Source organism: Lobosporangium transversale, assembly GCF_002105155.1.
Source record: "Lobosporangium transversale strain NRRL 3116 chromosome Unknown BCR41scaffold_7, whole genome shotgun sequence".
Taxonomy (NCBI): Eukaryota; Fungi; Mortierellomycota; class Mortierellomycetes; order Mortierellales; family Mortierellaceae; genus Lobosporangium; species Lobosporangium transversale.
This window is the reverse complement of record NW_019028985.1, coordinates 520328-546532: the sequence shown is the minus strand read 5'-3', so window position 1 is coordinate 546532 and position 26205 is coordinate 520328. Positions and strand designations below refer to the sequence as shown.

Below are 26205 nucleotides of genomic sequence, written 5' to 3'. Positions count from 1 at the left end.
TTTTTTTACATTCACATTCCTCACTCTCATTTCCTCACAACAACAACAGACATGAATTTCATTGCCATTCGTCGTCTGGCTGCCATCACCAACCAGATTCGTCCCATGTCCACAGCAACTGTCAACAAGATTGTGAGCACTTCTACTGCACCTGCTGCCATCGGTCCCTACTGTAAAGATTTTTTTTTTTAATTGCACTTTTTCCCACGAATCATTAAATTTCATTAAATCACGCCTCGTCCTTAATTCTCCCTTTCTTTTTTTTTTTATAGCACAAGCTATTGTTGCCAACGGCTTCGTCTTTTGCTCAGGTTGCATTCCTGTCAACCCCGCCAATGGCGAAGTGATTCCTGGAGGCGTAAAGGAACAGACTGTAAGAAGTCTTTTTTTTTTAGTCCCCAACAAAAAAAAATACTGGCGTTCAATGGAGATTTTTTTTTTTTTACTCGGATCTTCTCGGAGAAGGAAGGAGCGGGCGAAGAGAGAATACTTCGACGTGTTCCCCCCCCTCTCTCTCCTTCCTCCTCCAATCCCCGTTCTCATTGCCGTTACCATTACCATCGCCATTGCCATTAAATTAATAACGGAAACAAGGTAGTTATTTTATTAGCTAACTAACTAGCTAAACTCAATCTTCTTTTGCTCATATTTGCTAGGAACAAGTCTTGACCAACATGGGCGAAGTCCTCAAGGCTTCCGATTCTTCATTCGGTCAGATCGTCAAGTCTACTGTCTTTTTGAAAAGCATGAATGACTTTACTATTGTCAATGAAGTCTATAGCAAGGTATATGTTATTAAAAAAATAAAAAACGGAAATAAAAAATAAAAAAAATTGCCCTTTAAACTTATTTCTTTCTTTTCTCATTCTTTTTTTTATCCGTTGTAGCGTCTCGGTGGAGCTCTCCCTGCACGTTCCTGTGTGGAAGTGGCGCGTCTTCCTAAGGACGTCCTAGTTGAGATTGAATGTATCGCCACTGTTTCCAAGTAGAGTTACAAATAAAATAAAAAAAATCCCATTTCTGATCCCTTTTACTCATAGAAATGAAGGACAAGCCCTCAATACAAACACTTTGACTTCATTCATCATACATGCCTCATCATGTCATGAACTTTTTTTTATTTTTTTTTATTATTATTATTATTATAATTGAGCTTGCACGCTGAAAAAGCATTTTGTCGTTTTTTTTTTTTTTTTCCCTTTTCCCTATTGATTTCCATAACATTAACGTGTAACATCTGGACAAACAAAACAAAAGATTGGCATGAACTTCAACTACCAGCTTCCTGTAATAACAATGTGTGTGTGTGTTTTTTTTCTAGTTAAAAGAAATGGTGTTTCTGTTACGCCAGATCGACACGCTCTGCCTCTCAGTATGAAGCCTCTTTTCTTTTAACTAGCATAGCGCTTCGCCCAATCTTTTGCAATGCGATCATGCTCTTCTCTATCATTCAGATATTGATGAGCAATGCTTGCAACCAGAGGATCATCTTTGTAGAAATAAGGAAAAGAAAGAAAAGGTTTATCAATATACAAAAAGAATCATTGCTCTTTTTAAGAAGGAAAAAAAAAAAATACTCCGTAGGCTTTAATGCATGTTATTCCTTACGTGGATTGGCATCTGTCAAAAGAGAACAGATAGATAGGAGAACTTTCGAGATGGTTAAAGCAGGCGACCAGTTTTCTTTCAGGATATCTAAACAGATTTGGCCTTGAGCATTGATATTGCAGTGGTAGATACGAGTACGGAAAACAATCTACATTTAAATGAAGATTAGCGGTTAACGATAAAAAAAGACATAATTACAAGGAACAATCCCAAATTGTTCATAGTTGAAGTATTTTAAAAAAGTAACAGTCGAGAGGAAGGGAAGAGAACAGAAAAAAAAAGACAATAATGCAGTTTTGTCACAAAGCTACAAAAATGCCGTATGCCATACTTTTGGTGGCCTGAAGGGATACTCTTGAGGAAAGTGAATATCCAGAAAGTAGATGCCCGAAGCATATGGCGAGCCACTAGGGCCCATAATTGTCGACACCCACTCGTACAAATTGTCTCCCTTTGGTCCAGCACTATTTCGATGTTTATTTATTTATTTGTTTTTTTAAAAAAGAATAAAACATTAGCACACAGGAATAAAAAGGGCCTCTCAACATGAAAAGGGCGAATTCGTACACAATGGACGAAATAGAGCAAAAGTATGTTGATTGATTTTTGATTATTGTAGTAAGCATTGAATAGTGAGCAAAGAAGAGGAAAAAAAAAAAAAATGTAAATTTTGGTGGCAAAATTTCATTGTCGTACCTGCAGTTACATGGAGGATCCAAATTGATTTCTGCCAATTCCTTCTGAATGCTATACATGTTAAAAAAAAACATGTTAGTTCCCGGGTCGAGAAGGTACTCGCACTTTTTTTTTTTTTTTTTAAAAAAAGATTATCAAGTCCTGCGCATCGCATTTCTTTATAGGTTGTTGCACACAAACAACAGTGGCTGAGGAGAGAGAAGGGGTAAGGGAGATGAGAAAAATGTTTGTTCATTTTGAGAATTCAGTTCTAGAGATTTTATTTTTTTTTGCTACGCTCGTAAGGCAAGCCATGTTGAAAAACGAGATAAAAAAAAAGTAAATGTGATATGGAAGCAAGAATGAAGAAAAGACAAAACTGAAGGGAATAAAAAAAAGAAGAGTTTATTTAATGACATACCGCTTCGTGCTGCTGCTTACAGCGCTGGCGGCAGTCTTCTTCTTCTGGACAGTAGCGCGTGCTTCGGAAGAGCTCATGTTTTTGTTTATTAGTTTGTTTTTTATAATGGAAAGCCTGATAAAAGAATATATGAATAATGGATGGAAATGAAATGGGTGGATAGAATATGACCACTGGAATGAAGGTTGTACACAAATTAGTGTGGATTAAGGGTTCGTTGTATGTGATGGTTGTAATGGAAGAGAGGAGAGAAGGCGATTGAAGAAAGAGGAAAAGGAAAAAGGGAAATAAAAATGTTTTTCTTTTTCTTTCCAGAGAAAAAAAAAAAAGGTTCCTTTGCTTCCTTCGCTCAACGAGGCACGTGATCTGCATCTAACATCATTTCAATTCGCCCATCCGAAGTGAACGACAATGAGAGTGGCGCAATGGCGTAATAATAATAACAATCATAGGCTATCCCAAATACGAGAACACATCCAAGAATAATGGCAACAACAAAAAAAAAAAACTACAACAAATAATATGGACCTATGTTGCAAGATCGTCGATTTATTTGAATAGAGGTGAGGTAGAAGGAGGGTTCGTTTTTATTTGGTTCTAAGCCTTGTGGAGGGAAGAAGCACGACGCTTCTTGATCTCCTGACGCTTCTCGGCAGCCTCCTTGACACGCTTGGCGAGAAGAGCCTTGTACTCAGCCTCGGCCTCCTTGGCGTTCTCAGCACGGCGCTTCTTGAGAGCCAAACGGTGACGCTTGCGCTGAAGAACAATAGGAGTGACAAGACGCTGGATCTTGGGAGCCTTAGTGTAAGGCTTCTTCTCAGGGTTCTTGGGCTGCACCTCGCGACGGATAACGAACTTGCGAACATCATCCTCCTTGGTCAAGTTCTACAATGGTTAAATGTATATACATAAAAGCAAATGGATTGGTATTAGCATCTTGAGAAATAAACACATTATTTGCCTGTAAAGCATCTTGATGTATGCCGCTCCAATCATAAATTTAAATCCAACTTCTTCCTCAAGAAGGATTTGTGAATTCTATGCCAATCTTTCTATGTTGTCCACTGAATTATCTCGAGTTGTTGGGGAAACGAATAAGAAACTGTTGTCTATTGGTCCCGTAGAGTGTTAAATCAGATGTCTTGAACGTCGATCAGACTCTTTTTTTCCTTTTTTTTTGTTCCCGAGTAATTGATGATCTTCTGTTGATAAATAAAATAGGCTCCTGACACTCACAAGTCATCGCAATCACAAAAAAAAAAAAAAAAAAAAAAAGTTTACGTACGAAGAACTTGCGGATCTTGTTAGCACGCTTGGGTCCGAGACGTTTGGGGATAGTGGTGTCAGTAAGGCCAGGAAGCTCCTGCTCACCCTGCTTGACAATGCTGACAGAGAGGACAGACATGTCGGAGCCAACAATGCATCCACGGACGGACTTGCGCTTGCGCTCACCAGTGCGGCGAGGGCGGTAGCAAGAGTGGCCCTTGGACAACAAGAGGCGGACACGCGAGGGGAGGAGAACTCCCTGCTTCATGGGGAAACCCTGCTTGTCGTTGCCTCCAGTGATGCGGAAGACATAGCCCTTGAATTCATCGCCGAGGGAATCGACGGCGACCTCAGCAGAGATACGCTTGTCGTAGAAAATGCGACTATAGAAAGTATAAAAGCAATCAGAGATAAAAGTATTGAAGAAGAGTCAATAAGCCTATTTGCCTCCTTCATTTAGGATATAGGATATAGGATATATAACCGCAGGTTGGTGATAAAAGGTTGATCCTGCAACAATAAAAATAAATAAATATAATAAAAAGCTAAAGCCGTGACTTTTGTTGAATATTGAAAATAAGATGCTACCAGTAACGGTATAAGCAACATAGTGCGACACTGTACACCAGTCGATTGTCTGATTGCTGGGAGAGGGAGGGGGTTTTTTTTGAAAGTAGTATTCTCCTTCCAATGTCGCCAATTCCAAATTGTTTGGGGAAAAAAAATAGCCTTACGTCTTGCGCTCATCATCAAATTCGATGGTCTTCTGGCAGCCAGTGGCTGGGTTGGCAATGTTCAACTAGATAAAAAAGAAGAAAAAACATGAGTACTCAGTCATCCCAAAAAAGTGATTTCTTTTGATGAATTGTCTCCAGAAAGATAAGAATGAGTGATAGAGAATTTCCTGATTCCTGAGAAATCATCTCGAAAGAGTGAAAGTTGATCAGATCTTATTAGATCTGATAGATTAGATGAAATCATGTTCCTTGGCTTTTTAGTGAGAGTTTGGATCAGTCGAGATACAGAGTCCCCTCTTCCTTGTAAAGTCTCTGCAATAGCCACTAGCTGCCTAGCATCATCCCTTGAGCGCCGCTAAATATCAATCTCCATTGAAAGAAAAAAAAGCGATAGAATACTGACAATTGTTGAACAGAGGCTCTACATGCCATTCATCTGATGTTCGTATGATTGGTTTTTCTGAATTCTTCATTTTAGATACTGTAAGTGATGATAAGAGCTGAAGATAGACGGTGACGACGAGTAGTTTTGGGCAGATGGATCGATGGTTTGTTGAGCATATTGTTGCATCCATCCATGATAGGGGGAGGTTTCTCTGTTTCGCCTCAAGTCCTGAAGTAGGAGTGGGTTTTCCATGGGTCTAGCACGGAAAGACATTCACACGTGACTAAGGCGGAAAAAATTTATAGGTCACATAATATGCGCACCTTCATATTGAGAGGCCAGCAAAAAGAAAGATCAAACTTGGGACACACCGTTGCTGAAATTTAATACGAAATGTAAAATCGAGGAGCCAAGCCACAAAGTATCTTTTTCCATTTTGGTGGCACAGATTGAACGCGACTTAATTAAAACCTATTTGATCTATCATTAGTATAGGCGGATTCGAAACACTCATTCTGGTGTGTCAAGTGTATGAATAAATATACATATATAGAGCTTGACCACTCATTCATTAATATTTATAAAGAAGGAAACAGAAAAGAAGTTTAAAGACTTGGTAAAGAACAAGTACCTCCAAAGTGAGGAAGGTAACTCTTTGCAGTAAACATTACGTGCAGAAAAGACGTGTTAATGGGAGATCTGGTAATAGTGAGCGAAACATCGAGCCACCGTCATAGTAATTGCGGTTTTTAGATCCAAATGCTTCAACAACAGGCATTTGAACGTAATGAGTGAATATGTTGTTCTTTCCGAGAACCACAATATCAATAAATTTCTTGATCCAAAAAAAACATTGATCGTTCCACGAGTGCACGGACATCTTACACATGCCATTTTTTTGTGACGGCCCTTTTTTTCTTTTTATCACCTTTACTTTTTTTTCTGTCACAATTCCTTCATCCTTTTTCTTCTACTTACCTCTTCTTTTGCTGCATTGCTAACTTTTATTTGTATTATCTTCCGTCATAGCCATTGGCATTGTCATTATCATCCTTGATCCCCCTTGCTCCTTCTCTCTTTCTTTTACTAAAACAAGCCCTGTTCCCAAATCATGAACCCTCAAGCTGATTTCGGCACAGATTGCCTTAATTATGTCACACCCTTATCTTCGTCCTCCACTTCCTCTTCATCATTATTTTCTTCATCCCCTTCGCTTCCCCTTTCCTCTTCTACTTCCTCCATCCCCACCTCTTCCCCTTCTCCTCCTTCTTCTTCATCTGCTGTTACTATCAAATCAAAAGGCATCGTACCTTTTGTCTCATTCCGATGTGAACCCACTTTATCCACGCTCCCTCCAGAAATCCTCTCCAGGATTGCCTGTGACTTGGCTTTGCACGAATACTCATATCTTGCGCGCACTTGTTCCCGCCTGCATCGATATCTCTTCCATCCAGCGGAAATAGTTCATTTTTTAAAAGCCAGGTACCGCCTATCAGTGGAATCGGGGTCCATCATCATTTTTGCATATCTGGCCAACATGCAGATCAGAGCCCCATTGTTGTTGGAACGAATTTTTGAAGATTTTTTTGCGGATTCTCCGTTGAGGCTTCAAAAGGAGAAAGAAGAAGAAGGGGAAGAAGAGAAGCGAAAACATCAACAACGACAACAACATCAGAAGCCACTTTTGCGACAGAATACATTTCATCTCAATCAGAACAAAACGATCACGGCCAATGGAGATCAAAACAATTCTACCAGTGTAGATATCCAGCGCTTGGAAAGCCTTCAACACCATAAAGCAGTAGAAAAGGCACGACGACAAGCTAAGGGAGACGCTGTTCGTATGTTAGGTGTCCTCTACGCTCTGGATAAAACCCACGTTGGAGTAAGTTTGGGCGTTTTTTTTTTTTTTTTTTTTTTTTTTTTTTTTTAGTTTAGCTTGGGTTGCATCTGGAGTTCTTTTTTTTTTTTTTTTTTTTTTTTATAGCATCTGCAGGGTAAATGGCAGGAATAGAAAAAACACCAGGATGAAGGGGAATGACAAAAAAAGAAGGGCAGGGGGTTCGATCATTACTATTATGATATACCATGCACCCTAAAAAAAAAAGCTCTTCTAACTTTCGTTTGACTTTTTTTATTTATTTTGGGGGATTTATTATTAAGTCATCTAGTTCTTCAACGAACGCTTTGGTCCTAAGTGGAGCAAGTGACATTGCAGATCAACAATCCGTACCACCGGTGGCCCAAAATACATCAGAACCCCTGTTGAATCCAACCCAAGCGCAGACATATGATGAGTCGATGGAGCCTGTCTCAACAACTGCTGACGATGTCAAGAATATGAAGACCTGTAATAGTAACAGCAACAGTTTAGAAGGTTCAGACACTTCAGTACAATTAAATTGCCAGCCAGGTTTCCCTGTTCAACGACCATCCAGGAGGTCAATCTCATATGATGGACAGGTGCCTAGTGCCATCCATCACGATGCTTGTCAGCAACAACAGCAGCAGCAGCAACGTCAACAGTTGTGTGTTTCACACAAGCGGAATCGTCTGAACCGCCACTCTCCTTTAACCGGAAATATTCTCAAGGACAGTTCTCTTGATAAAGGAACACAAACCATAAATGCTAGTCGCAGATGTCGTTCTTTGAGCCGTTCTCACGAGCTTAGTTGGATGATTGGATTGCCTATATCACAATTGCCATCACCGTCTATATCATCCTTGCCATCAGCGCCATCCCCACGACTACCGTTTCCTTATATAACGCCTATTCCTGATCTACAACCTTCTGTATTGTCTTTCTCCCCATCCTCATCTCGTATGCAGTTACTTCCTACCACAGCAACGGCTGCTTTCTGTCACAAAGCTAAGAGGTCTGAGCAGTTCCATAAGATGAAAGGTTGTTGCAGTTGGTCGTCATTACAGGAAAGGGATACTCAAGCCGATAGCGAAGGAACCATTTCCAAGAAAGTTACAATGCATGAGCAAGGACAGTTTTCGGACGATCAGGGCATTGACTGCAATGATGATGTTGAAGAAGAAGAAAAAGAAGAAGAAGAAGAGGGAGGAATAGAAGGTGGAGATAGTAATGCTTTTGGATTGTCTAATGATCACCAGGTCCCTGCAAGCTCATTGTCACACCGATGTGCATTTTCAGGGCAACAGAGCTGTGACCATCATAGTGGCCATGGACATTTAGTACCAAATTACATTAGGGATTTGACGCGGTCTTCAATGGTATCAGATATGAGGAACAAAGGCATTGCTAGTGCCTGTACTGGAGTTGTCGCCAGTATCACATCGTACAAGATAAAAGAAGAGAGAGGATGGTATAGTCCAGTTCGGTGTGAATCAGGTGAGGGTCAAATCGGATGCAACAGTAGAAGCAACAGTAATAGCGGCGTCAGTAATGATGGATTACCTAGTAATTCTGTTATTTCTACACAGGATCCCTTGCTATTGCCACCATTACATGATGGCGCACAAAGAGGATCAATGAATGATTCGGGTACTTGTAGACAACCACAAGAAGCAAAGAAGCTAGAAGAGCAAGAACGAGAAGAACAACAACAGCAGCAGCAGCAGCAGCAGCAGCAACAACACCAAGGGCTGCAGAATGAATCAAAACAAGCACTGCCATTACAATCACCGCGGCCGATTTTGAATCGTACAGACAAGATTGCGTTTTTGACAAAGTATACAGATCGGATGCATCGCCGACTACAAGCTTTAGGGATCAAGGATTGGGGCCAACAAGATATTCAACGCAAGAAAACCTATCAGTTGATGATCCAGCATAATGATAGGACAGGAGAAAAGGACTTGGTGGCATTTTATTTGGGTCGATATGGTGGTAGTGGAGGATCAGCAGCATATCTGCCAGATGAACCACTGGAGCAGGCTCAGATTGATCAACAGCCACAGCAGACAATGGCGGCTATGGGCACAGCAAGCCCTGTAGTGACCTAAAAGAAAGAAAGTTGGGAGGAAAAAAAAAAATAATTGATGGCGTTATTTAATAGAAGAAAGTTTAGAGAAAAGAGGGAAAAAAGGATTTTTGTTGGTGAGGAAAGTTTGTTGGTGAGGAAAGCAAAAAAAATGGACTTTGTACTCACAGCCCAGAAGAACACAGCCTGATGTCATTCTAAATTTACTTTTTGTTTATTATGACCATGCCAAATAAAATGATGCACAAACACTACGTCAATAGGATCAATGAAAGATAACTAGAATCACTAGAGCAACGACCAACGGAGAGAGAGAGAAATAGAGAGAGACGAAAAGGGAAAGTAGGAAAGAGAATACGAGAAAAGAGAAAGAGAGAATAGAAAATGAAAGAGACAGCAGGAGTCTTTTCGCCCAGGAACAAGTTTCTGTGGCACCATCCCAACTTGGACCGCTGCGTTGTCTGTGGCCTGTAGCCTACAGCCTGCTACTTACCTGTCCTTTTCACCCGTTTGGCAGGTTCTTTTTTTTCTTTTCTTCTTTCTTTTCTTTCATTCCTCGTCATTCATTTCCATCGTCACTCCTCATCACTTTTTTTTTATTACTTTTTCTTTGACTATTTCTTCCAGACTATCCCATTCTTATTACTCCTTGCATATTAATACATTGTAAACTTACGCGCACCTTTAATATCGCATTATCATTTACTCCTTCAACCTATCGCTCATCAAGTACAAGTAATTAAAAGAGAGGAAAAAGAAAGACATCCAATGGCGCCTGTTCAGAGCTCTGGCAATTCTGGGCATATTCTGGAGCCTACGAAGGAGCAGGTTACTACCCTCTGGATTATGTAAGAGGCAACAATAATGGCAATGACAATGGCAATGATAATGATGATGATAATGATGATAATGATGATAATAATAATAGTAATCATCATCATCATCATCATCATATAGAGAGTGATCTAAAGAACGGGCCAACAACTCACACGAAGTAACTTTTATTTTTATTTTTTTATTTTTTAATAATAATAGTGGAGGATATATGGTTGGCATTTTACTTTTATGGCAAATGCCGATCTTGAAGCACCTTCTATACCCGTTCAAGGTGAGGCAGACAAAGACAAAGGAAAAAAGTTTTTTTAAAAAAAAAAAGAGAATGGGCAGTTAGTCACTTGATTGCTCTGTTCAAATCGCCTCTCTCCAACCTCCCTATCTCACCCCCTATTAAGTACGTGACAACACACATGGACAACAGCAATAGTGATAATATTATTATTAATATATAAGCTCGTTACAGGAACAAAAGCTACAGCCTAAACCTTCCTCGAGGTTTGGGCTAGAGTTCTGATCACTGATTCAACCCATCTCCGCACTCCATTTTTTTTTTTTTTTGTTTTTTGCTTTTCTTATTTTTCTTCTACTTTTTGGTCTGGGATCTTTAATCATATTTGTGCCTGGAAATGAATCCAATAAGGATCAAACTTATTTCTTTTTATTTCATTGGAGAACAAATAAGCTAAACACAATTTTAATCTTTTAATTTATTTTTCTTTCTGAAATAGTTGGTGACGATCGGACTACATGAATTCGGACACGCGTGTATGGCCTGTGTCAGCGGAGGAAAAGTCAAGTCGATCACAGTGGATCCTAATCTGGGAGGGTTGACAACGTATGTGGGCAACAGGAGGACACAATGTTTAGCATTGCCTGCGGGTTATTTAGGAAGTTCGCTATTGGGAGGGATCTTGGTGTTCTGTGGATTCAATGTGACGGCCTCTAAAGGTGCAGCGATCATGTTGATTGTCTGTTTGGTCTTGACGATGTTCTGGGCAAGGAACCTGTTGGCCTTTGGAATCAGTCTATTCTTTGCAGGCATCGTGGGATTCTTGTGGTGGTTGGATGGTGGAAGATATCTAAAGTATTTCACACTTTTCCTTGGGTAAGCCATTTTGCTGTTCTGACTGTTAAAACTGAAATATGGACTATTGCCATTATTGTTGTTGTTATTCAGGGCTAAAGGAAATGGATGAGATGTTGACCTTTTTTTTCTTTTATATATATATATATATATATATATATATAGGGTTATGAGCTGCATTTACAGTATACTGGAGATCTTGGATATGCTAGTGTTGAGAAAGTCGAATGGATCGGATGCAGAGCAGTTTGCAGAAAAGTACGGGATCTTTCCTGCACAGGGATGGGGTTTTATTTGGTTGCTGATCTCGCTGATCTTCCTCGTGGGTGCAGTCCTTGCAGGTCTAGCAGCATTCAAGGATGATGGCACAGGAGGCACCTCGGGCGGTGCTTCAAACTCCGGAACAAACTAAAAAATTGAGACTATCAAGACCCTTTTCTTACTATTGTATACTTTCTATACCTTCTTGCGAGTGTCTTTTTTATTTTGTAGATATTTATATACAGTAAATACACATGCAACCAAGAACGAAATAAAAAAAAAAAGAATAAACAGATGAATATTTATAATACGCACACACACAGACACACAGACACACGTATATATTATAAATATATATATATGAATGTATTTGTCACTATGACATATGATAAAAAGAATGCCAGGGTTATAGTTAAAACCATTACCAATCCTCCTCTAGTCTCCCTTGCAGTAGCTATATATTGTATAATATATTTATATGTGCATTGATCTGTATATTTGTGTCTTGGGTATATAATCTCACATGATTACATTAACAATAACGACAAGACGCTTTGTGCTTTATTGTTTTCTAAAAAAGTAAATAAAAAGTGATAATCCCACTTTTTTATTTTATTTTGTTTGTTCTTTGATCAAAACGTTTTAAAAGAAGGGGGAACAGGTAGGGGACTATAAGACAGGGGATGGAGGGGGGGAAAGGAAAAGGAAAGAGAGACAGAGAGAGAGAGAGAGAGAGAGAGAGAGAGAGAGAGAGAGACGCGAATCCAAAACTGAACGCGTCAACACAGCAGAGAAAAAGAAAAAGAAAAATACGCAAACAAAAAAGGAAACAAATGAAACACGTCAGTAACGTTATGAAGAAGAAATAGGGAATAGAAAGAAAGAAGAAGAGGAAGAAGAGGAAGAAGAGGAAGAAGTAAGGGGGGCAGGAAAGAGAAAACAGAGGCTAATGTGTCGAATCAAAAAGCTTGTATCAAAGCCCAGAGGGTTGGATCAGGATACTTTAACATAGCTCTTTACGTGTATGTATATAAATATGAATGATTAGAGCGAGGCGTGTGGTGATGTGGAGAAAACGGGATAGGAGGGAGGCGAACGAGGAGGGGGCGAAGGGCGGCGGCGAACGAACAGACGTCAAAAAAAGAATAATGAAAGGTGAGGGCTGGACAGGGCTCTTGCATGATTTTTCTTTCTTACAAGGCTAACGATTTTTTTTTTTTTTTTTTTATTTTTCATTCATTCTCTCTGTTTAATCCGATCAAAAAATCGATCAATGAAAAAACTTGTTTGTTGTTGTTGCAGGCAGTTGCGGTTGTGTTTCAATGCTTTTCTTTGTTTCTTCCTTCTTCTCCTTTGTATGTATTATATATATGGATATATATATATATGTGTGTGTGTATATGTGTTTTTCTTTATTGCTTCTCTCTTTTGATGATCCTAAAAGAAGAAGAAGAGGAGGAAGAAAATGGTCAGTCAACAAAATACATGAGTTGTGTGCTCCATGTCGGTTTATTATTGTTATTGCATGTTAATGTTATTTACCTCTTTCGGTACAATATCCGCGCACGCAGCGTGCTTTGCCTGTTGTCTCTAATTAAATGTGCATATTAAAAAAAATGTGAGAATGTGAGGATGTGAGGATGTGATAATGTGAAAATGAGTTTATGGCTCTTTATCATATTAAAGTGCCCTTCTCTCTCTTATATTCTTCTCTTTCTCATATCCTTCTCTCTTGCAATCTCTCTTTTCTTGATTTCGTTTAAACTTTCATTTCTTCATGCTCTATGCCGTTGGGGGGTTTTTTTTATTTTTTTTTTTATGATTGTCGCCCTATTTGCTTGCTTACTTGCGTTTTTTTTTGTCGCACAGGTCGAACCATAGACCAAAAAAAAAAAAAAAAAAAAAAAACATCTCATTTCTGGTGCACGCCTTGGTGCAGCATGGCCTTGCACATGTTTACAGTAATGGAGAGATCAGAGGCTTAAAAATTATATACATATACAATCGACTCTGTCCAAGTGCTAACTGCAACGACCCCTTCTACCCGCATTATATTTATGTATATATTATTTAGCGCATAAATTGAATACAATCAAGAATCAAGAAAAAAAAAGCTTATCAAGTGCGGACTGATGAAGGCATTTCTGTATATCCCATGCAGACGGCAATGCTTTATTTGATCAACAAGCAAACATCTTTGTGTCTTGATCCTGGAATTGCTAGAGCAGAACATCACCGCTGATCAATTTTAGGATTGACTGAGATCATGGATATGAAGGCTTTGATGCTTAAACGTTTTCGGACTCACTAACCTACTCACATAACTACTGAAAGTTCATATTAGGATTTTCTTGATATTTCTTGCAGAGATTAAAGCTGTGTGCCTTTGCCAAGGCGCCAGGGTACTGGAGAGGGGTTGCGAAGCATTGATGCTTCATGAATGTGAGATAAAAGAAATAAAATAAAATATGAGTTTAAATGGAATGACCACTTCAAGTAAAAAACCTCATAACTGCTACCCTGTCTACGTGCAACGCAAAAGGCCCGTCTAAGACTTTGCACTTAGCGAGAGCAAACTATATTTTAATTCATTTACACTTGGAGTAACGAATCGTTACTCTGGCGTAGCCACTTTATTTTAGTTGGAGTAACGATTCGTTACTCCAGCATAATAACCTCTCTATTTCGTGGAGTGACGATTCGTTACTCCAGCTTAGACACCTTCTCATTCAGCGTAGACACCTTTCTTTTAGTTGGAGTAACGATTCGTTACTCCAGCATAATAACCTCTCTATTTCGTGGAGTGACGATTCGTTACTCCAGCTTAGACACCTTCTCATTCAGCGTAGACACCTTTCTTTTAGTTGGAGTAACGATTCGTTACTCCAGCATAATAACCTCTCTATTTCGTGGAGTGACGATTCGTTACTCCAGCTTAGACACCTTCTCATTCAGCGTAGACACCTTTCTTTTAGTTGGAGTAACGATTCGTTACTCCAGCATAATAACCTCTCTATTTCGTGGAGTGACGATTCGTTACTCCAGCTTAGACACCTTCTCATTCAGCGTAGACACCTTTCTTTTAGTTGGAGTAACGATTCGTTACTCCAGCATAATAACCTCTCTATTTCGTGGAGTGACGATTCGTTACTCCAGCTTAGACACCTTCTCATTCAGCGTAGACACCTTTCTTTTAGTTGGAGTAACGATTCGTTATCACAGGCAATTTGATCTGAAAATGAATTTCAACATAATCGCGGCCTACATATTTTACTTTTCAAGTTTGCATGTGGCATTCATTTTTTTTTTTTAATCCATTCTGTGTGGTCTTTATTTTATATATTTCTCTCTCTTTACCTCTCTTTCCCTCTCTTTGTCTTTAAGCTCTTTAGCTCTCTATTCATCAATTACATTGTGATTGCCCATTTATTTTCGCTTTTTGGATCCTTATTTATTTGTTTGGTCAATTTAATATTGCTACCTTTGTATTCTAAGCTTGCTTGCTTCAAGGTCGTTTCTTTTGACTTCCTTTGTCTTTCCCTGTGTTTTTGTACTCTTTTTCTTGTCATCTCCTACTTTGTTATTGCTTTTTCTTGTCCTATCCTGCTAAATTCTTGCTTTTTGCCCATCTCCCTGCCTTTTCATGGAATTTCTACTCTTTTTCTTGTCTTTTCGTTTCTTTAATGCTTCGATGAAAGAAAAGTAGTCTGTATATACACATGAGGACTTTGATATATGTTGAGCTAGATGTGTCGAACTAAGCTTCATAAGGTTGAAGGAGTGGAGCGCAGATTGAACCTTGTCTAGGATTAGCGCGAGAAGTCTAAAGCTCCGGAAGTTGAAGTCGTAATGCTTAGACCACGTGAGCTTGGATACTCTCTTTTCTGGTTAGAAAAACTGAAGGAGGTCTAGAGAAATGAATGCTTGTTCTCTTTCGACTTTTGTTTTCCGTGTGTCCAAACCTTGCATCCATCTTAACTTTATTTTCATTCCGCTCATCTTTTCAATCATCCTCTGTCAAGATATAATTTATTTCTTTTGAGCAACGAGCCTTTACTATCAGGTTCGGCATCTACGTAGGTTCTTCTAGTATCATACGGATCCGCTTTTCAACCGCTTTAGTCACCTTGCCCCTGTTCACATCAGAGATCTCACTTTGCAACCTTCCGGCAATCTCTGTAAGACACTTGCTAACGTCCTTGGAAACCGGGACCTTCTCCTCATCTACCATCACTGCAAGCATCCGATTAACAGCGTCAAGGATCTCACAACCTCTGTCGTTATGAGCAAAAGCATCGGCAACACATCTCTCCACTTCGGTCTTAACAAGCTTATGGTTGGTATACAGTTGATAAAACACGAAAGCGGCAGCCTTGACGCCAGACCATACCCCGTTGATCTTGTATTCCCACAGTGTCTTCAAAGTGGCAGGCATAGTCTTGTAGAAGTTGAACTCTACGCAGGCAGCAGCATAGGTCTCGAATGTTGACTGCACGTGAAACTTGGATCGTGTCTGCCGCTCCAGGTTGTTGAAGGAGTCTTCACTTCCATTCTTTCGGACCCAAACGTGCGAGCTTCGGTGAGGATAGAAATCTGGGTTGTGGGGACCCACAACAACCTTACCGTTTGTCAAGATAACAGCCAGTGTCACCAAGGCGTTCCATCCGAGCGTCCCAATCATAACCTTGTCCGCGTTGTCGTGCCGCGAGTTGACCACGCTGAACGGATTACGCCCTGGCAGGGCAACATCTTGGCCCTGTGCATCCTGACTCGGAAGGCGACCGTACACCTCAACCTTGAGAGCAAGAAGCACCGCGTCGCCTGACTGGATCAAGAGACCAGCAAGCGTCCTTGCAAGAGACTTACCGTTGCTACCAAAAGGCATACGCCAAATACCATCGCCACTCTCGGCTGCCTTAAAATCTTCACCATTGACCAGACCGCCATAACGATGCGCTTTTAGCGCAACCTCCAGCTCAACGTCCTTGACCTCGGACTCACACCGTCGCTTGAGGGGCCGTACATAAGCTACTGAGCCGCTCTGTAGCCGCTTGGTCCCACTCGTCAAGAGGAGAGCGAATGCCCTGCTACCGTCCTCAAGTCTTAGCTCAGCCGGCTCAAATATTTCCTGACTGCATCGAGCAGTCGCAGCGTGCTTGGTAATATCGACGAGTTCTTTTTCAAACTCGACCAGGGCCTGCTCTTCACTGTCTGAATCCTGCTTCCACGACAGACAATCGCATGAATGTGCGCACATCTGCTTTACCGAAGCGCACTCGTGGCCGCAGTGTGGACATGGGAGTGGGTACGACAACTCACTCAGCCCCGTACAACGCCCTAGATGCTTAGATAGTCCAGGACGCGACCCAAAAGACGACGGGCACCATGAGCACTTGAGGGGATGTATTCTATTTTTTGAACCGTCGTGGCTCTCATGCTTGTGTTTTCGGAGACTGCCCAAGCTCTTCATCACTTTTCCACAAAGAAGGCAAACATGCTTGTCGCCTTCCGTAGTGTCAAGGACGCCCTGACTGCCATCGACGACATTACTAATGGGTAGATTGTCAGACATTGTGAGAATGAAGAGTGAATGCAAAATACAGAATACAAATGATTCCCAAGTAACACTTTATCCTCTACAGTGCAAACGTGCCGGGAATAATTCCGTCCCACTCTTCCGTCCCGCTCTTTCGTCCCACTCTTCCGTCCCGCTCTTTCGTCCCGCTCTTTCGTCCCGCTCTCCCGTCCCTCCCAATGCGCTCTATCCACTCTTGACTCATGCATTGTCGCTCAAAGGGCACACCCCTTTCTTTCCATGAAAGTATCTTTACTCGAGTATGACGCCTTGTTTCCTTGGACCCATGATTCCACTGTAGAGGATAAAGTGTTACTTGGGAATCATTTGTATTCTGTATTTTGCATTCACTCTTCATTCTCACAATGTCTGACAATCTACCCATTAGTAATGTCGTCGATGGCAGTCAGGGCGTCCTTGACACTACGGAAGGCGACAAGCATGTTTGCCTTCTTTGTGGAAAAGTGATGAAGAGCTTGGGCAGTCTCCGAAAACACAAGCATGAGAGCCACGACGGTTCAAAAAATAGAATACATCCCCTCAAGTGCTCATGGTGCCCGTCGTCTTTTGGGTCGCGTCCTGGACTATCTAAGCATCTAGGGCGTTGTACGGGGCTGAGTGAGTTGTCGTACCCACTCCCATGTCCACACTGCGGCCACGAGTGCGCTTCGGTAAAGCAGATGTGCGCACATTCATGCGATTGTCTGTCGTGGAAGCAGGATTCAGACAGTGAAGAGCAGGCCCTGGTCGAGTTTGAAAAAGAACTCGTCGATATTACCAAGCACGCTGCGACTGCTCGATGCAGTCAGGAAATATTTGAGCCGGCTGAGCTAAGACTTGAGGACGGTAGCAGGGCATTCGCTCTCCTCTTGACGAGTGGGACCAAGCGGCTACAGAGCGGCTCAGTAGCTTATGTACGGCCCCTCAAGCGACGGTGTGAGTCCGAGGTCAAGGACGTTGAGCTGGAGGTTGCGCTAAAAGCGCATCGTTATGGCGGTCTGGTCAATGGTGAAGATTTTAAGGTAGCCGAGAGTGGCGATGTGCAAAAGTCAAGGTAGTGTTCTAGGGGGATCTAAGGGTGCAATAAAGGTATCTTTATTCAGGGGGAACTATGCTACAGAACTAGATAGAAAAGTAGACCTATTTATACTAGTTAATATCCTGTTGCAAGGAATGCTCTAGAAATATGGGCGAAATACTATGTTGCACAAAATTATTATAGTGATTTCGCTTGCATCCTTCCCGTCATGAAGAAACCTATTATCTTGTTTTTCTTGAAGCCTCAAAGACGGCAAGCGCCTCTTTAGCGTTTGCGAGCGAAGATTTTGTTTCCCAAGTGGCTTCATCTAATGGATAGCCTTTCCAAAGAACGAGCCACTTAGGAGTTTTGCCAAACATTTTGAAGTCAATGATTTTGTCGACTTCATACTCCTCTTCTCCATCTACAAGCTCGGGGGCAGGGCGTGGTGGTAAGCGGTCGCCGAATTCACGAGGTGACTCAATATAGGGGCGAAGCAGATCGGCATTAAAGACTGGATGCTGATGCATGTCAGGCGGTAGTTCCAGCTTGTAGGCATTTTCATTGACCTTCGAAATGATCTTGTAAGGGCCTATGTACTCAGGTTCTAGTTTCTGCGACGGCCTATTTTTATGTCCCGCGACAGAGATGTTTTCCGAGCTTAAGAGCACCATGTCACCCACAGCAAACGTAGCAGGCCTGCGAGTTTTGTCCGTTTGGGCCTTTTGCCTATTCTGCGCTTCGATGATGGCATCCTGAGCTAGCGCCAAATTCATCGACTGGGTTCGAACAAAATCACTGACAGCCGGAACATTGGTATCAGGTGGCTTTAAAAGAGATCCAGGGACTAGTGGATGGTGACCATAGTTCAGAAAGAATGGGGAGAAGCCTGTCGTAGGATTGACAGAGTTGTTGTATGCGAACTCCATCATAGGCAGTAAAAGATCCCAGTCGTTTTGCTTGTACGATATGTAAGAGCGGAGCATTTCTTCTAATGTTCTGTTGGCGCGCTCTGTTTGTCCGTCTGATTGTGGATGGAAGGCAGTAGACATGTTAAGTTTGGTGCCCATGAGCTTCATCAACGTTGTCCAGAACTTGCCGGTGAAACGTGAATCTCTGTCTGACACAATTGTCCGAGGCATGCCGTGCAGTCTAAAAACATTGTCGAAAAAGAGTCGTGCAACATCAGAGGCAGTGTCGGTAGTTCGGCTAGCGCAGAAATGAACTTGCTTGGACAGTTTGTCCACAAAGACCGTAATCGCGTCAAAACCTCTGGCTGTCTTCGGAAGCTTGACAATGAAGTCCATTGTTACAGTATCCCATCGTTGGCTTGGAATTGCCAAAGGTTGGAAAAGCCCTGCAGGAGGCTTTAGTGAAGGCTTGTTACGCTGGCATTGCTCACAGGAAGCAATGTATTTTTTTATATCCCTCGCCATGCGTGGCCAAAAATATGTTCGTCGCATGCTACTGTACGTTTTATCGAATCCCAAGTGGCCTGATATAGGAGCGTCGTGAGCGTCATGCAAGAGTTGTGAACGGAGTCCGTCGTCCTTGGGTATGCAGAGGCGAGGGCCTTGTCCAGCGTTGATCCAGAGTAGACCATCCACCACGAAGTAACGATCCGAGGTAGAGGCATCCTTATACTGATGCACGAGGGGACCTAGAATTGGATCGTGTAGGTAGCAACTGGCTAGTTGTTTTCGAATGCCAGGGTCTAGATTGATATCCAAGGAGTTCAAAGTAGTAGGTGTAGCCTCCAAGTCCTTGAGGTCCGGTCTTCGTGAAAGAGCATCAGGGACGACGTTATCTTTACCAGGTTTATACCTGAATACGAAATCATACTCTTGAAGCAACTCCATCCATCTTGCTTGTCTGCGAGTCAAGTTCGGCTGGCTAGGAAAATGTTGTAGAGTGGCATGGTCGGTATAAACGACAAAGTGAGAACCATCAAGGTAGTATCGCCATGTCTTCAGAGCATGCACCACAGCCAGCAGTTCTTGTTCGTGTGTAGGATAGTTGCGTTCCGCTGGGTTGAGCTTACGTGAAGTAAAAGCTACTGGTCGTGATTCACCATTTTGGTCCGTCTGGAACAGGACAGCACCAATTGCAAAGCCTGAAGCGTCTGTTTCGACTGCTGTAGAGAGGGCAGGATCGAATATCCTAAGAACTGGTGCTGAGCTCACTGCTCTTTTCAAAGTCTCAAAGGCGTCTTGTTGAGATTTTCCCCAGTGGAATTCCTTATTGGAGCCTAACAATTGTGTGAGGGGAAGAGCAATATCAGCGTAATGAGAAATGTACTGATGGTAAAAATTAGTCAAACCAAGGAATTGCATCACATGTCGTTGGGTTGTTGGTACTGGCCATTCCCTTATTGCCTTGACAAGTCCGCCATTCGTCTTGAGTCCATCCTTGGATATGACATGGCCTAGGAACTCAGTCTCTTCCTGCATGAAGGAACACTTGGATAATTTACAATAAAGCCCAGCTTGACGCAAGAGGGAGAGTACTTGTCGGATGTGCTCTAAGTGATCTTTCTCGTTATCGGAGTAAATTAAAATATCATCGAGATACACAACAACACATTTATCAAGAAGTGGATCAAGTACGTTACGCATCATAGTCGAGAACGCTGCAGGTGCATTTGTAAGACCGAAAGGTACGACGTTAAACTCGTAGTGGCCATAGCGAGTTCGGAACGCGGTCTTGTGTTTATCATCAGGATGGACACGCATTTGATGATAGCCCGAGAGTAGATCCAGCTTGGTAAAACATTTAGCTGTTCTGAATCTGTCGATCAATTCATCGATCCGTGGTAAGGGGTACCTGTTTTTCTTTGTGATCTTGTTCAGGCCCCGATAATCAACACACATTCGAAGCGAGCCATCCTTTTTCTTCACAAAGAGGACTGGAGCACCGTATGGTGAGGTGCTCGGTGAGATTAATCCTTTTTGTAAAAGATCAGTTAGCTGCTTCTTCAGTTCATCAAGCTCAGCGATCGACAATCTGATGACAGGTCGGACAGGTGGGTCAGCATAAGGGTCAGTCTCTATACGCATGCTATCACCTCTGTCAGGGGGAAGGCCATCGGGAAGTGTTGTAGGAAAGACATCAGGGAATTCGACTTGAACGATTTGCTTGATAGAGTCCGGTAGTTCAGAACTACTGCTAGAGACAGGTACTGGAACTCGAACTTGGGCGAGGAATACAGAGGCATCAGGTTCCGAGGCAACGGTAAGGAAGTTAAGAGCAGATATGACGGAAGATCGCTGTCTAGGCTTCCTGTCGATGCCAGTGCAAGGCCACAAGACCGGGGTACCTTGGTATTCAAAATGCAGATCATTTGTTCGCCAATTGATGCGAGGGTTGATATCCGTCAGCCATGGTTTACCCAAAATTAGGTCGTATTTGGATAGAGGATAAACAATGGCGTTGATTTTATCCTGATACGCGTTGCGGGCGAGGGTGAACGTGGCTGTGTGCTGAGCAATTGTCTCGGTACCGTTGGGAAGAATGACAGGAATGGGTCTACCCTCAATTAGCGGAACATGTGTGTTCTCGCAGAAAGAGGAACTTATGACATTGCCTTCGGCCCCTCCATCTACAAGAATGCGCGCAGGTCGACCATTCACTGCTCCAATGAAAGTAAGGAGTCGGCGAGAGTTTTTATGTTTGTCATAGGTAAGGCTGAAGGATTGAAGGCGAATTTCGTTACGACAATGGGAGTGGCGATTGGATGAACTAGGGGTAGATGAATGAGTGGAAGTGAGTGAAGTGGAAACAGTGAAAGGATCAGTGGAGGGGAAAATAGGGTCGGAGAGGGGATTGTTTTTTAGCAATGAGGAATGAGTAGGGGAATGGGGATCAGGATGAGGTGAATACTTAGAGAGTAGATGTAAGGAAGTAGATGCAGTGGGAGCAATAGAGTGATCAGAAAGGGGCATGGATGTTATATTTGTGCACAAAGGATTTTTATTTGTAGTCATCAACTGTAACTGACCATGCCCTCTATTATCCAGGGCTTGAAGGCTGGGGCTAGAGGGGGCGAGGCAGGCCTGGTTTACTGCTCGCCCTCCTCTTTTCCCGACTCAGAAAGCGTATGGTCATTGTTTTCTATATTAAAGACAGAGGTGCGTTGGCATTGTTCGGCTCTATGACCTCGGTTCCGGCATCTGAAACAACGCCCCTCACGAACGCAACGTTCTCGTTCAGCTGCTGTGAGCTTGGGTAGCGAGCTTGGCTTGGAGTGGTTTCTGTTTGGTCGTTGCTGATGGAGAGAGGTGTACAGGTTGGCAACCAACATTCTCATGTTATCGAGATCCATTGGTGTAGGGCCAGAATTATTCTCATGATGGGGTGATAAGGCGTTCGGGGTAGCGGATACAGGGGTGGCATCGATGGGATGTAGAATACTGTGGACAATGGTCGCCTGCTCAATGGCATCGTCCAACGTCTCTGGCTGTCTAAGTCTTACCTGCTTGCTTGTTTCAGGCTCAAGGCCTAGCATGTATTTTTGCAAAGCAGAGTCTTTGTCGAGATTTGTAGCCAGACGTAGGTGGCTTCTAAACTTGCTCGTATATTCTGCCACACTCATCCTTCCCTGACGAAGTTTATCCAACGCTCGGCGAGCTGCATTCGCAGAATCTGGAGGGGTGAACTGACGGAGGAATGCTTTACGGAAGTCAGCCCAAGGTGTATCGAGATTCAACCCGGAATCTCTCCACCATGCCTTGGCTTCGCCATTGAGACTGAGGACAGCGTATCGAACCCATTTGGATGGCGTGAGTGTGACAATAGTGTAATACTCCTCCAGGCTGTCGACAAAGTTTAAGGCTGCAACAGCGTTAATAGCTCCTTCGTAAGGCGTAGGCTTCTGTGGCTTTAGGACCGTGGCGAGGGTTCTGGCTAGGTCATTCTCAGCGGCTTCGTTGGCTTTAGCAGTAGAGAGGGCCTGATTAAAAGCAGTAGCTATGGCTTCGCGAATGTTCAGAGGAAGATCGATGGACGAAAGGGCGTTATTCAAGTGTTCCATGGCGAGGGGTGAAATTCAATGGTAATTGTAGTTCTCTGGGTGTGGTCGTGGTTTCCTTTGCTACCAATGCAAAAGTCAAGGTAGTGTTCTAGGGGGATCTAAGGGTGCAATAAAGGTATCTTTATTCAGGGGGAACTATGCTACAGAACTAGATAGAAAAGTAGACCTATTTATACTAGTTAATATCCTGTTGCAAGGAATGCTCTAGAAATATGGGCGAAATACTATGTTGCACAAAATTATTATAGTGATTTCGCTTGCACGATGGTATTTGGCGTATGCCTTTTGGTAGCAACGGTAAGTCTCTTGCAAGGACGCTTGCTGGTCTCTTGATCCAGTCAGGCGACGCGGTGCTTCTTGCTCTCAAGGTTGAGGTGTACGGTCGCCTTCCGAGTCAGGATGCACATGGCCAAGATGTTGCCCTGCCAGGGCGTAATCCGTTCAGCGTGGTCAACTCGCGGCACGACAACGCGGACAAGGTTATGATTGGGACGCTCGGATGGAACGCCTTGGTGACACTGGCTGTTATCTTGACAAACGGTAAGGTTGTTGTGGGTCCCCACAACCCAGATTTCTATCCTCACCGAAGCTCGCACGTTTGGGTCCGAAAGAATGGAAGTGAAGACTCCTTCAACAACCTGGAGCGGCAGACACGATCCAAGTTTCACGTGCAGTCAACATTCGAGACCTATGCTGCTGCCTGCGTAGAGTTCAACTTCTACAAGACTATGCCTGCCACTTTGAAGACACTGTGGGAATACAAGATCAACGGGGTATGGTCTGGCGTCAAGGCTGCCGCTTTCGTGTTTTATCAACTGTATACCAACCATAAGCTTGTTAAGACCGAAGTGGAGAGATGTGTTGCCGATGCTTTTGCTCATAACGACAGAGGTTGTGAGATCCTTGACGCTGTTAATCGGATGCTTGCAGTGATGGTAGATGAGGAGAAGGTCCCGGTTTCCAAGGACGTTAGCAAGTGTCTTACAGAGATTGCCGGAAGGTTGCAAAGTGAGATCTCTGATGTGAACAGGGGCAAGGTGACTAAAGCGGTTGAAAAGCGGATCCGTATGATACTAGAAGAACCTACGTAGATGCCGAACCTGATAGTAAAGGCTCGTTGCTCAAAAGAAATAAATTATATCTTGACAGAGGATGATTGAAAAGATGAGCGGAATGAAAATAAAGTTAAGATGGATGCAAGGTTTGGACACACGGAAAACAAAAGTCGAAAGAGAACAAGCATTCATTTCTCTAGACCTCCTTCAGTTTTTCTAACCAGAAAAGAGAGTATCCAAGCTCACGTGGTCTAAGCATTACGACTTCAACTTCCGGAGCTTTAGACTTCTCGCGCTAATCCTAGACAAGGTTCAATCTGCGCTCCACTCCTTCAACCTTATGAAGCTTAGTTCGACACATCTAGCTCAACATATATCAAAGTCCTCATGTGTATATACAGACTACTTTTCTTTCATCGAAGCATTAAAGAAACGAAAAGACAAGAAAAAGAGTAGAAATTCCATGAAAAGGCAGGGAGATGGGCAAAAAGCAAGAATTTAGCAGGATAGGACAAGAAAAAGCAATAACAAAGTAGGAGATGACAAGAAAAAGAGTACAAAAACACAGGGAAAGACAAAGGAAGTCAAAAGAAACGACCTTGAAGCAAGCAAGCTTAGAATACAAAGGTAGCAATATTAAATTGACCAAACAAATAAATAAGGATCCAAAAAGCGAAAATAAATGGGCAATCACAATGTAATTGATGAATAGAGAGCTAAAGAGCTTAAAGACAAAGAGAGGGAAAGAGAGGTAAAGAGAGAGAAATATATAAAATAAAGACCACACAGAATGGATTAAAAAAAAAAAATGAATGCCACATGCAAACTTGAAAAGTAAAATATGTAGGCCGCGATTATGTTGAAATTCATTTTCAGATCAAATTGCCTGTGATAACGAATCGTTACTCCAACTAAAAGAAAGGTGTCTACGCTGAATGAGAAGGTGTCTAAGCTGGAGTAACGAATCGTCACTCCACGAAATAGAGAGGTTATTATGCTGGAGTAACGAATCGTTACTCCAACTAAAAGAAAGGTGTCTACGCTGAATGAGAAGGTGTCTAAGCTGGAGTAACGAATCGTCACTCCACGAAATAGAGAGGTTATTATGCTGGAGTAACGAATCGTTACTCCAACTAAAAGAAAGGTGTCTACGCTGAATGAGAAGGTGTCTAAGCTGGAGTAACGAATCGTCACTCCACGAAATAGAGAGGTTATTATGCTGGAGTAACGAATCGTTACTCCAACTAAAAGAAAGGTGTCTACGCTGAATGAGAAGGTGTCTAAGCTGGAGTAACGAATCGTCACTCCACGAAATAGAGAGGTTATTATGCTGGAGTAACGAATCGTTACTCCAACTAAAAGAAAGGTGTCTACGCTGAATGAGAAGGTGTCTAAGCTGGAGTAACGAATCGTCACTCCACGAAATAGAGAGGTTATTATGCTGGAGTAACGAATCGTTACTCCAACTAAAAGAAAGGTGTCTACGCTGAATGAGAAGGTGTCTAAGCTGGAGTAACGAATCGTCACTCCACGAAATAGAGAGGTTATTATGCTGGAGTAACGAATCGTTACTCCAACTAAAAGAAAGGTGTCTACGCTGAATGAGAAGGTGTCTAAGCTGGAGTAACGAATCGTCACTCCACGAAATAGAGAGGTTATTATGCTGGAGTAACGAATCGTTACTCCAACTAAAAGAAAGGTGTCTACGCTGAATGAGAAGGTGTCTAAGCTGGAGTAACGAATCGTCACTCCACGAAATAGAGAGGTTATTATGCTGGAGTAACGAATCGTTACTCCAACTAAAATAAAGTGGCTACGCCAGAGTAACGATTCGTTACTCCAAGTGTAAATGAATTAAAATATAGTTTGCTCTCGCTAAGTGCAAAGTCTTAGACGGGCCTTTTGCGTTGCACGTAGACAGGGTAGCAGTTATGAGGTTTTTTACTTGAAGTGGTCATTCCATTTAAACTCATATTTTATTTTATTTCTTTTATCTCACATTCATGAAGCATCAATGCTTCGCAACCCCTCTCCAGTACCCTGGCGCCTTGGCAAAGGCACACAGCTTTAATCTCTGCAAGAAATATCAAGAAAATCCTAATATGAACTTTCAGTAGTTATGTGAGTAGGTTAGTGAGTCCGAAAACGTTTAAGCATCAAAGCCTTCATATCCATGATCTCAGTCAATCCTAAAATTGATCAGCGGTGATGTTCTGCTCTAGCAATTCCAGGATCAAGACACAAAGATGTTTGCTTGTTGATCAAATAAAGCATTGCCGTCTGCATGGGATATACAGAAATGCC

General features: G+C 42.3%; 8 protein-coding genes across 8 annotated transcripts; 5 read left to right on the top strand and 3 right to left on the bottom strand.

The window, feature by feature from the left end:
• Positions 1 to 4: 4 nt before the first annotated feature.
• On the top strand, positions 5 to 1068 carry BCR41DRAFT_348270 (Endoribonuclease L-PSP/chorismate mutase-like protein). The gene is made up of 4 exons (XM_022023258.1): positions 5 to 172; positions 273 to 373; positions 657 to 785; positions 888 to 1068. Exons 1-4 carry the CDS (start codon positions 52 to 54, stop codon positions 987 to 989), a joined length of 453 nt encoding a protein of 150 aa, XP_021884185.1. The 5' UTR covers positions 5 to 51; the 3' UTR covers positions 990 to 1068.
• A 323-nt stretch (positions 1069 to 1391) lies between these two features.
• BCR41DRAFT_301180 (ubiquitin-conjugating enzyme/RWD-like protein) lies at positions 1392 to 2363 on the bottom strand (the record flags this gene model as incomplete). Its single annotated transcript, XM_022020610.1, has 4 exons — positions 1392 to 1489; positions 1609 to 1756; positions 1940 to 2072; positions 2305 to 2363. 4 exons carry the CDS (start codon positions 2361 to 2363, stop codon positions 1392 to 1394), a joined length of 438 nt encoding a protein of 145 aa, XP_021884184.1.
• An 864-nt stretch (positions 2364 to 3227) lies between these two features.
• On the bottom strand, positions 3228 to 4736 carry BCR41DRAFT_348265 (ribosomal protein S6e-domain-containing protein). Its single transcript, XM_022023257.1, has 3 exons — positions 4705 to 4736; positions 3990 to 4353; positions 3228 to 3589 (listed from the first exon to the last, which is right to left on the bottom strand). The coding sequence occupies exons 2-3, from the start codon at positions 4236 to 4238 to the stop codon at positions 3302 to 3304; spliced, it is 537 nt and encodes a 178-aa protein (XP_021884183.1). The 5' UTR covers positions 4239 to 4353; positions 4705 to 4736; the 3' UTR covers positions 3228 to 3301.
• Positions 4737 to 7214: 2478 nt separating this feature from the next.
• On the top strand, positions 7215 to 9177 carry BCR41DRAFT_348261 (hypothetical protein; the record flags this gene model as incomplete). Its single annotated transcript, XM_022023256.1, has 1 exon — positions 7215 to 9177. A coding segment is annotated over exon 1 (1666 nt), but the record flags the coding sequence as incomplete, so codon positions are not given.
• A 408-nt stretch (positions 9178 to 9585) lies between these two features.
• BCR41DRAFT_348258 (peptidase M50B-like-domain-containing protein) lies at positions 9586 to 11519 on the top strand. Its single transcript, XM_022023255.1, has 4 exons — positions 9586 to 9890; positions 10078 to 10150; positions 10608 to 10984; positions 11129 to 11519. The coding sequence occupies exons 1-4, from the start codon at positions 9811 to 9813 to the stop codon at positions 11373 to 11375; spliced, it is 777 nt and encodes a 258-aa protein (XP_021884181.1). The 5' UTR covers positions 9586 to 9810; the 3' UTR covers positions 11376 to 11519.
• A 3727-nt stretch (positions 11520 to 15246) lies between these two features.
• Positions 15247 to 16125, bottom strand: BCR41DRAFT_348255 (hypothetical protein). Its single transcript, XM_022023254.1, has one exon. It carries the CDS (start codon positions 16107 to 16109, stop codon positions 15297 to 15299), a length of 813 nt encoding a protein of 270 aa, XP_021884180.1. The 5' UTR covers positions 16110 to 16125; the 3' UTR covers positions 15247 to 15296.
• A 715-nt stretch (positions 16126 to 16840) lies between these two features.
• On the top strand, positions 16841 to 17897 carry BCR41DRAFT_222402 (hypothetical protein). The gene is made up of 2 exons (XM_022020016.1): positions 16841 to 17059; positions 17188 to 17897. Exons 1-2 carry the CDS (start codon positions 17040 to 17042, stop codon positions 17855 to 17857), a joined length of 690 nt encoding a protein of 229 aa, XP_021884179.1. The 5' UTR covers positions 16841 to 17039; the 3' UTR covers positions 17858 to 17897.
• Positions 17898 to 23012: 5115 nt separating this feature from the next.
• Positions 23013 to 23987, top strand: BCR41DRAFT_348249 (hypothetical protein). Its single transcript, XM_022023253.1, has one exon. It carries the CDS (start codon positions 23125 to 23127, stop codon positions 23935 to 23937), a length of 813 nt encoding a protein of 270 aa, XP_021884178.1. The 5' UTR covers positions 23013 to 23124; the 3' UTR covers positions 23938 to 23987.
• Positions 23988 to 26205: the final 2218 nt, after the last annotated feature.